Here is an 11,016-nt window from a genome sequence, read left to right as displayed (position 1 = left end):
AGACGGTTAAAATAAAATAAAAATAAATCAATTATTGGTTTATTAAGTAGACTAATTATTAAGTGTTTTTGAGATAAAGAAAAGTAATTGGAAAACACATTTTAAAAAAGTAATTTTAATGCAAAAAAGTTGAATAAAAATTATTTAGCAATTCATTATTTTATTATTATTTTTCTCAAAAATAAAAATGTAAATAAATAAATCTGTTTTTTTTCCCCTTCAATTTGAACATGTATTTATTTAATTTATTTTTTTAATTGGTTGATTTCTTCATTTTTAAGTGAATTGTGGCACTTTTAGCCTTCCGTAAAGCTAACATGTGGTGCGACATGCTGTACTCCATTTAAAATTGTTTTAAACAAAAATTCTGGCAGGCTATAATTATTAAATTATGCAGTTCTTCAGACAACACGAAATATTTTAGCCTACTTAACTCTATTGGAGCACTGACATATGTAACTGCAAAATAAAAAAAATGTAATTAAAAAAAAATACAACTAGAAATGGAGACCATGTCAGCAACTAAAACAGCCTATACTTTCCCTTTTTACATAGGCTAATAGCATACCTATGTTTTAATGTAAAAAAGAGTTTATCATATGATGTATTATTTGCCAACTTTATATTTATATATTCAGTTGAATGTAAAGACAGAGTGCATTTGCAGTTTAACAATAAATTGTGCATTTTACACCTTTGTTGTATTCACTGAAAATTTCAGAAATATTACCAATGTTCAGCATTTCAGAAGAGTAAAAAATGTCTGCATTTGAACAGAGATTTTATTACAGTAAAGTAAAGATGGCATCATTTCACGCGTGCCCCGGTGCCCTTATTGCATCATGCCCGACTGCATAGCCTACATACATAGCATATAGAGACCGTGTTCTTCATGGCCTACTTTTCATGTACGCACACTGATGCTTTAATATGCACACAAGCCATTCTTCCGAATGCCTTTTTTGGCTCGCTGCTTTACGCGTTTTACACACTGCAACATGTCAAGCCAATGATGCGCGCAACCGTGAGTTTTACGTAACACTACTGTCCAGCTCCTAGCCAACCCTCTCTCCATCAGCGAGCACGCGTGATGCTGTGGTTTGACGGATGCTGAGCTGGTTCCAGTCCCTCCCCCTTCACTGGCCCTTCGAGTGCTCATCCATGGTGCCAACAGACGGACATTACACGGGCGAGGAAAACAACAAACAGCCTCCATCATAGTGAGTAGATGCATCATATCTCACTGCATTGTCGGATAATTACACTGCATTACACAGTCAGAACTGATGCGCAGTTGCCTATTGTCATTCATTTTTTACTAGAGTGCGTCAGGCTCAAGTTCGGGTTTTGGTCAGTTTGTGGATGATAATAACGATCAAATTGAGATTGTAGTCGATTTAAAACAGCGCAAATAATATGATGATTTTGCTCGTTTATGTTTCGGAGTGACTCGACGTGTGTTGCATGGAAACCAATGGAAGATTTAAAAAAAATCTTCTTTTTTTTTTGTATGGCGTTATCAAATTGATCAATTTAGGCCATTTGGTCAGTTAAACACGGACTAAAATCTTTGTCAATAGGGTTATAGTCTCAGAGTAGACAGGAACCAATGCTCTCATCTATTTTACATAGTCTAGGCATAGTGTTTGAAAATAAAATCTAGTCTATTCTGACATATGTGTGTGTGTGTGTTTCAGATTATCACCCCTGCAGGTCAGTGTTAATGTGTGCTGCCATGGCAAACAGGGGACCAAGCTACGGGCTTAGCCGTGAGGTCCAAGAGAAGATTGACCAGAAGTATAATGTGGAGTTGGAGACCCGGCTTGTGGAATGGATCCTGATCCAGTGTGGTGACGACTTGGAGCGACCTGAACCTGGCAAACAGAACTTCCAGAAATGGCTCGCGAGTGGAACAGTACGTGCTGGAAATGGAATGGGGAATGATCATAAACTCTAGATCGAACATTCCAGTAACCTTGGTTATATTAATGTCTGAAACAACACTGCATTTGTCATAAGATACACACTTAAAAATAAAGGTTCCTTATTGGCGTCTATGGTTCCATGAAGAACCTTTAACATCCATAGAACTAAAAGCACAGAACGCTCTACAGTGGAAAAAAGATTATTTAGAATAGATTAGTAAAATGTTCTTCACACTAAGAAAAAAGTTATTTTAAGGACTGTTCGCTGAAGGTTCTTTGTGGAACTCAAAATGGTTCTTCTAATGCATTGCTGTGAAAACCCCCTTTTGGAATCTTTATTTTTAAGAGTGAATCGCAACTGGAATAATAACCACCTTGCACAATAATATTATCTATCATTCTTCCACATTATTTCACTATGATTATCCACGTTTGTGGAGGTGACGTGAAAAATTATTTGTTTTAGAAACAATTTTTACTCAAATTGCTAGTAAATTTCACAAATAATTAAAAAGAGATGGCAAGTAACACATTGAATAAATGTAAACATTTTTACGTTAAATATATTTTTTACAGCATTGTCGTGTGTTGATGAATTCAAGATTATTTTTGCACATTTGGCCCTATTTACAGCTGGTATTAAGATGCGTTGTGGTTGATCGGATCACAAGTGGACGACACTAAATACAGGTGTAAACGGGGTTTAATACGCTTTGAGCTTGTCCACTTTTGTCCACTTCCAGAGGCAGTCGAAAACACATTCGACCGGATTGCTGTGACGCTCATGTGATCGAATGTGTTCAAACAGCCACAGAAGAAACGTTACTGGCCTAATGTGTAAACATTATGGGAAGAGCTCTATCCAGACGGGATTTAAACTTTGTCAACTGGAGACTCAAGTTTGGTTTGAAGAGGAAAAACGTACCAAGCACAATGTTCTCTCAGTATTCCTGATTTCTAACACACACTCATAGTGTACGGCGTGATCTTGCGTCTGTCAGAGCAGAACCTAAAGCTGATGCTCTCCGTATGTTTTTCCGGCTTCTCCTTTTCTGTTCATATGTAAATTGCGTGAGCTTATTTCATTCATTAGATCGAAAGATCTGAAAAACACATAGATTTAACCGCACATAGACCCTCCCCTCGAAGACATCAGGACAGAAGTGGTTGAAAGTGGACAAGAGGCGGATTAAAACACCAGGTGTAAACGGGAATGTGTCTCCCTCGTCTACTTGTGATCCGATCGACCAAAACGCATTTTAATATCAGGTGTAAACGGCATTAGTTTAAATGTATGGTTGCATCCCACTTAAAATACTTTGACCTAAAAGTATTCACTTTGCTGATGATGGTAAAGTACACATTTTTGATTAAGTAATAAGACAGTGTACAATTATTAGAACATACTGTGTTGCCATGAAATTGTCTTGATACCACACAACTTACTATTGTTGAATTGGCATGTAAGCATTAACATCTAAAGGCATCATACACTTGTTGACTTTGTAAATTGTTACAGAGAACAACTGGGAATCATATAGGAGACGCATGACAAATGAAAACTACGTGTTCTAAAATCGGCTAAAAATATCAAACATGTCTGATATCCTCCGACTGGATGGAATTGAAGTCTGAAGCTAAAAAATCTCTGCCCAAAAATGCTAAAACGTCTCTGCCCATAATACACTATGCCATTTTCTGTGAAATCTGTCAACTCCGACTCTGGCTCTTACTTTCGTCAGCTAGTGTTGACTCGTCCAGACTGCAAATCAGACAGAAGTCGTGTAGTGTATTCCAGCCTCAACTAAATTTGTTACGTAAGGTATAAAGTAAATCCAGACGGTTGTTATCGCAGAATAAACCCGGACAGGGTGATCAGGACTCCCGACGCGAAGCTTTAGTCATCACTAGGACTAAGAATCTGACAGAACCTTAATGATACATGTTCCTCCTTTCTCCCATTCCCTCTCTTAACCCCATCCCAGATTCTCTGCCGGCTCATCAACAGTCTATACCCCAGCGGCGAGGAACCAATTAAGAAAATTACAGAAACTAAAATGGTCTTTAAACAAATGGAGAAGATTTCTCAGTTCCTGCAGGCTGCCGAAGAATATGGTGTTAACAGGGGAGACATATTCCAAACTGTTGATCTTTGGGAAGGTAAAACAAACACACATACACACACACATGCACGCACACACACACACACACACACACACACACTCGCACACACACAGCAGTTTGTTTGAATATACACTTAAAATAAAGTTTTTTATTGGTATTGATGGTTCAATTAGTTTATATTTTAAAATATGTTCAAATATTTTAAAGTGTAAAAATATTTCACAATATGAATGTTTTTGCCACCCCAAATGTATTGTAGAAACTAAAGTCAGTAGAATAAAGTAAAATTAACATTTAAAGGGGTCATGAACTTAGAAATAAAATTTTCCTTGAGGTTTTGACATATAAGAGGTCATCATGATATAAGAATATCCTGAAAGTTTCAGAACTGAAAACTTCCTTGTTAGTCCAAACTCAGCTTTTATTGTTACCACTGCTGTGATTGGCTGTGAGAGTTCAGTGTAAACGCCCACTGCTGTGATTGGCTGCGAGACTTCAGTGTAAATGCCCACTGCTGTGATTGGCTGCGAGACTTCAGTGTAAACGCCCACTGCTGTGATTGGCTGTGAGACTTCAGTGTAAACGCCCACTGCTATGATTGGCTGTGAGACTTCAGTGTAAACGCCCACTGCTGTGATTGGCTGTGAGACTTCAGTGTAAACGCCCACTGCTGTGATTGGCTGTGAGACTTCAGTGTAAACGCCCACTGCTGTGATTGGCTGTGAGACTTCAGTGTAAACGCCCACTGCTGTGATTGGCTGTGAGACTTCAGTGTAAACGCCCACTGCTATGATTGGCTGTGAGACTTCAGTGTAAACGCCCACTGCTGTGATTGGCTGTGAGACTTCAGTGTAAACGCCCACTGCTGTGATTGGCTGTGAGACTTCAGTGTAAACGCCCACTGCTGTGATTGGCTGTGAGACTTCAGTGTAAACGCCCACTTCTGTGATTGGCTGTGAGACTTCAGTGTAAACGCCCACTGCTGTGATTGGCTGTGAGACTTCAGTGTAAACGCCCACTGCTGTGATTGGCTGTGAGACTTCAGTGTAAACGCCCACTGCTATGATTGGCTGTGAGACTTCAGTGTAAACATCCACTGCTGTGATTGGCTGTGAGACTTCAGTGTAAACGCCCACTGCTGTGATTGGCTGTGAGACTTCAGTGTAAACGCCCACTGCTGTGATTGGCTGTGAGACTTCAGTGTAAACGCCCACTTCTGTGATTGGCTGTGAGACTTCAGTGTAAACGCCCACTGCTGTGATTGGCTGTGAGACTTCAGTGTAAACGCCCACTGCTGTGATTGGCTGTGAGACTTCAGTGTAAACGCCCACTGCTATGATTGGCTGTGAGACTTCAGTGTAAACATCCACTGCTGTGATTGGCTGTGAGACTTCAGTGTAAACACCCACTGCTGTGATTGGCTTTGAGACTTTAGTGTAAACGCCCACTGCTGTGATTGGCTGTGAGACTTCAGTGTAAACGCCCACTGCTGTGATTGGCTGTGAGACTTCAGTGTAAACGACCACTGCTGTGATTGGCTGTGAGACTTCAGTGTAAACGACCACTGCTGTGATTGGCTGTGAGACTTCAGTGTAAACGCCCACTGCTGTGATTGGCTGTGAGACTTCAGTGTAAACGCCCACTGCTGTGATTGGCTGTGAGACTTCAGTGTAAACGCCCACTGCTGTGATTGGCTGTGAGACTTCAGTGTAAACACCCACTGCTGTGATTGGCTGTGAGACTTCAGTGTAAACGCCCACTGCTGTGATTGGCTGTGAGACTTCAGTGTAAACACCCACTGCTGTGATTGGCTGTGAGACTTCAGTGTAAACACCCACTGCTGTGATTGGCTGTGAGAGTTCAGTGTAAACGCCCACTTCTGTGATTGGCTGTGAGACTTCAGTGTAAACACCCACTGCTGTGATTGGCTGTGAGACTTCAGTGTAAACACCCACTGCTGTGATTGGCTGTGAGACTTCAGTGTAAATGCCCACTGCTGTGATTGGCTGTGAGACTTCAGTGTAAACGCCCACTTCTGTGATTGGCTGTGAGACTTCAGTGTAAACACCCACTGCTGTGATTGGCTGTGAGACTTCAGTGTAAACACCCACTGCTGTGATTGGCTGTGAGACTTCAGTGTAAATGCCCACTGCTGTGATTGGCTGTGAGACTTCAGTGTAAACGCCCACTGCTGTGATTGGCTGCGAGACTTCAGTGTAAACGCCCACTGCTGTGATTGGCTGTGAGACTTCAGTGTAAACGCCCACTGCTGTGATTGGCTGTGAGACTTCAGTGTAAATGCCCACTGCTGTGATTGGCTGTGAGACTTCAGTGTAAACGCCCACTGCTATGATTGGCTGTGAGTCTTCAGTGTAAACACCCACTGCTGTGATTGGCTGTGAGACTTCAGTGTAAACACCCACTGCTGTGATTGGCTTTGAGACTTTAGTGTAAACGCCCACTGCTGTGATTGGCTGTGAGACTTCAGTGTAAACGCCCACTGCTGTGATTGGCTGTGAGACTTCAGTGTAAATGCCCACTGCTGTGATTGGCTGTGAGACTTCAGTGTAAACGCCCACTGCTGTGATTGGCTGTGAGACTTCAGTGTAAACGCCCACTGCTGTGATTGGCTGTGAGACTTCAGTGTAAACGCCCACTGCTGTGATTGGCTGTGAGACTTCAGTGTAAACGCCCACTGCTATGATTGGCTGTGAGACTTCAGTGTAAACGCCCACTGCTGTGATTGGCTGTGAGACTTCAGTGTAAACGCCCACTGCTGTGATTGGCTGTGAGACTTCAGTGTAAATGCCCACTGCTGTGATTGGCTGTGAGACTTCAGTGTAAACGCCCACTGCTGTGATTGGCTGTGAGACTTCAGTGTAAACGCCCACTTTGTATGAAACGAGAGCGAGCGAGTCCACGATACTGGGTGGCATAATTAAATAACTATACACAAAATATTGATTCAACTGAGTTTTAATATTTTATTTACTCACCAAACGCAAAACTTTCATGAAGAAAAACCGTTCCTAGCGAGCGTATAGCGCTGCTGACTTCAGTGACCCGGATGAGCCTGTGTTTTCTGTTTTGAGCAGTTGTTATCTGGGAATAACTTACCGCTGAATGACGCTATTGACCAATCAGAATCAAGTATTTCACTGAGCCGTGTAATAAAATATAATAAAACAATGCAGTTCATGAATCATGACCCCTTTAAATACATTTTCCACTATATCGTCATGAATTATTTACAAAAAACCTCAGCTTTGCACTGGGATCCAGATCACACTGTCAGGGTTTAATTTTGTGATGATCAGTCGACTGTACATTATCCTTTATATTAAACATTGATTAAACAAACTTATCACTTAACAAGTTACTGTACGTTTTTGTACCATACCTAAGAGTTAATGTAAGTTAAGTTTGTTAACTTCCTCCTAGGTGATGTGTACTGTTTTGAAGCATTTATGTTATCTGGAAATGGGCAAAGGATTTAGCCGAGTTAAACGCGTTCCTGGGTAAACATATTTTGCTGATCCTGGAATAACATTGTAGTCCATATCCCTATCCATAAACCTAACCCTATCCATAAGTTACCCCTAAAATCAGAGTAAAATGATGGTGAATAACACTGACGTAGAAGCACATAACCCTGTCTGGAAGCCTAAACTGTAAACTTGTCCCTCAAATCTGATTGGTTGATTGGAAAGTTGGTCCAGGATCCACAAAGATGTCGATCCAGGAACATGTTGAACTTGGTGAAATCAGGTTCTGCTGTCATTAACATGGTGTATAAAGGAAATTACAAGATGCCTTTGCCAGGCGTTGTCACAGGAATCATGTTCATGTTTTAAAGGAAAGGACATGGCTGCGGTCCAGAGGACACTGACGGCTCTGGGAAGTGAAGCTCTCACAAAGGATGATGGACATTACCGCGGGGACAAAGACTGGTTTCACAGGTGAGCTGGACAGAGAAAGGGTGTTAGTCATTTGCACTCTGCCCAGGGATGGACTGAGACTGAGTGGGCAAACATTCAGCCGTCTCTGCTGGTGTAAAACGTCTAAAAATAAATACATATTTTTCCCTATTTTTATTCTAATTTATCTTTATTTGCCTATGCATTTCCAATCACTTTCCTGATTCTGTCTTTTGAAACTTTATCAGTGTACAAACCGAAAGTTGATCTAATCAAAACGTATCCATCACTTAAAGGGATACTTCACTTTGAAATACATTTTTGGTATGTTTTAGCTCAAAGAGCATGCACAGAGAAGTCCAAATTAAACATGATTTAATGACTCGTAAATGTAAGTACACATTGATGGCCTAAGACACGAAACGAGCGGTTTGTGTGAGAAAACGAACAGTATTTATATCGTTTTTACCTCTTGTAACCACAGCCACGTCCAAGTGATCTGATGGCGCCGGCGCTTCGGTCTTTTCCGGAAAGCGCCGGAAGTGAAACCTCGTGCGTGTACGTCACTCATTGTTTACACAGAACAGAGATTGTAGGTAAGACGGCTAATTAAAATGGTACTAATTTGCGCTTATCCGGGATGTTTAAACCGTCGTAAAAGAAAACAATAAAAAAAATAACAATAAAACAATTGTATGAGTGACGTACACGCGCGAGAGATCACTTCCGGCGCGTTCCGGCGCTTGCCGGAAAAGACCGAAGCGCCCGCGCCCTCAGATCACTTGGACGTGGCTGTGTTTACAAGAGGCAAAAACTATATAAATACTGTTCGTTTTCTCACACAAACCGCTCGTTTCGTGTCTTAGGCCATCAATGTGTACTTACATTTACGAGTCATTAAATCATGTTTAATTTGGACTTCTCTGTGCTGCTCTTTGAGGTGGTGACCATAGACCTGCATTATATGACTGACAGACAAGAACGGTTTGACCTAAAAATATCCAAATTGAAACTACTGCGGAAACAAAGACACCTACATCTTGGATGCCCTTGAGGTAAGCTAAAACATACCAAAAATTTATTTCAAAGTGAACTATCCCTTTCAGAGCTTGCAGAATTGCCAATAGTGTGCAAACGAATCGAATCTATATTCCGATGAATCAGTCAATCAGATAGTTTTATTTGTACCTGGTTGATGTAGTCTGTGCTGAGGCTGTCTGGCTGGCTTTAAATCGATCGCGCATAAATTAGAGTGTGAACAGTGCAAGAGACGATCTGTAAGAACTGCTGATGTATTAAAAATGAAAGGGCTTATTTTCAAATCAAATAATTATTGGTAAGTGCCAATGTATGATTTACTTTAGTTAAAATAGGCTTTTGTTTCAGAGCCATAGCTTTGTGGGCAGCACTATGACATATAAAACAACTTTTTATCTCATAATTATAACAGTACGTCATAATATTTAATTTTTATTTCTTAATTACAACTTTTTATCTCATAGTGACTTTTTAATGTATCAGTGTTGACTTTTTATGGCATAGTTATGACCTAGAATGTCCTAATTATGAGTTTTTGTCATCATTTTGACTTTTAATCTCATAATAATGACTTTAATATCATAATGTTAACTGTTATGTAATAATGACTTATCATTTCATAATTTCAGGTTTTTATGTCATAATTATGATTTACTAAAGCATTTTTTTTTTTCTTATGTTGCGGAATTGGGCTTCCATAGCCTTTTCATTACGTCTTTCATGAGCAGAAGATTTTATTAGATTGCAAAGACCTCTTTTAAAGGGTTAGTTCACCCAAAAATGAAAATTCTGTCAGTAATTACTCTCCCTCATGTTGTTCCAACCCCGTAAGACTTTCGTTCATCTTCGGAACACAAATTAAGATATTTTTGATTAAATCTGAGAGCTGGATCACTCCTCCATAGGCTTCTAAAGGGATCGAAACTGGCCGGCCCAAAAGTTATGAAAGACATCGTTAAAATAGTGCGAGTGACTACAGTGGCTCAACCTTAAGTTTATCAAGCGTCGAGAATACTTTTTGTGCGCAAAAAAACAAAGAAAAATAACGACTTTATTCAACTATTCATTTCCTTCTCTGTGGGCCTCGAGATTCACGAGATTCACGAGAAACCATACGTGAAATCTCGAGGCCCACAGAGAAGGAAATGAATAGTTGAATAAAGTCGTTATTTTTGTTTGTTTTTTGGCGCACAAAAAGTATTCTCGTCGCTTGATAAACTTAAGGTTGAGCCACTGTAGTCACTCGGACTATTTTAACGATGTCTTTCATAACTTTTGGGCCGGCCAGTTTCGATCCCTTAAGAAGCCTATGGAGGAGTGATCCAGCTCTCAGATTTAATCAAAAATATCTTAATTTGTGTTCCGAAGATGAACGAAAGTCTTACGGGGTTGGAACAACATGAGGGCGAGTAATTACTGACAGAGTTTTCATTTTGGGGTGAACTATCCCTTTAAATTACATAATAAGCAGCAATTCTTACAATTGTAACATCACAAAAGGCCAATGAGCACGTATGAAGAAGGAATAATTACTGGAAAGGTTCATCATTTCGAATCATTCTCTGTTGTGCTAACAGTGTTACAAACAAAAGCACAGATGTTTCCCTGTCATTTCTCTGCAAACTGGACAAGACTTTATGCCAGTAGTCACAAGTCTGGATTAATCAAATCAAACACAGCTACAGCTTCCTCTAAGAACACACTTTCTGCATTTAAATCTTTGGAATTGTGTTTTAGGAAAACCAAGGGCCACAAGCGGGAGTTTTCAGAGGAGCAGCTGCGTCAAGGCCGGAGTCTCATCGGGATGCAGATGGGAAGCAATCGCGGAGCATCTCAAGCTGGCATGTCAGGGTACGGCACCCCACGGCAAATCATGCGGTACGACTCTCCTCGACACAATGGAGATCAGAGCAATCCCTAAACACTAACCCGTTTGATATTTAAAATCTCGACCGGAGCCGAAACTAGTGCTCCGGTTGTAGGAGGAATGTGTACATGTGTATAGATATACA

General features: G+C 40.5%; 1 protein-coding gene across 1 annotated transcript; it reads left to right on the top strand.

Annotated features, from left to right (window-relative positions):
* The first annotated feature begins 1,708 nt into the window (after window positions 1-1,708).
* Window positions 1,709-10,928, top strand: tagln3a (transgelin 3a). Its single transcript, XM_056247395.1, has 4 exons — window positions 1,709-1,915; window positions 3,911-4,085; window positions 7,906-8,008; window positions 10,742-10,928. The coding sequence occupies exons 1-4, from the start codon at window positions 1,724-1,726 to the stop codon at window positions 10,923-10,925; spliced, it is 654 nt and encodes a 217-aa protein (XP_056103370.1). The 5' UTR covers window positions 1,709-1,723; the 3' UTR covers window positions 10,926-10,928.
* The last annotated feature ends 88 nt before the right edge of the window (window positions 10,929-11,016 follow it).

Source organism: Rhinichthys klamathensis, unplaced genomic scaffold (genome assembly GCF_029890125.1).
Source record: "Rhinichthys klamathensis goyatoka isolate OS25496 unplaced genomic scaffold, OSU_Roscu_1.1 h1tg000046l_1, whole genome shotgun sequence".
Lineage (NCBI taxonomy): Eukaryota > Metazoa > Chordata > Actinopteri > Cypriniformes > Leuciscidae > Rhinichthys > Rhinichthys klamathensis.
This window is presented reverse-complemented; position numbering and strand designations above follow the sequence as displayed.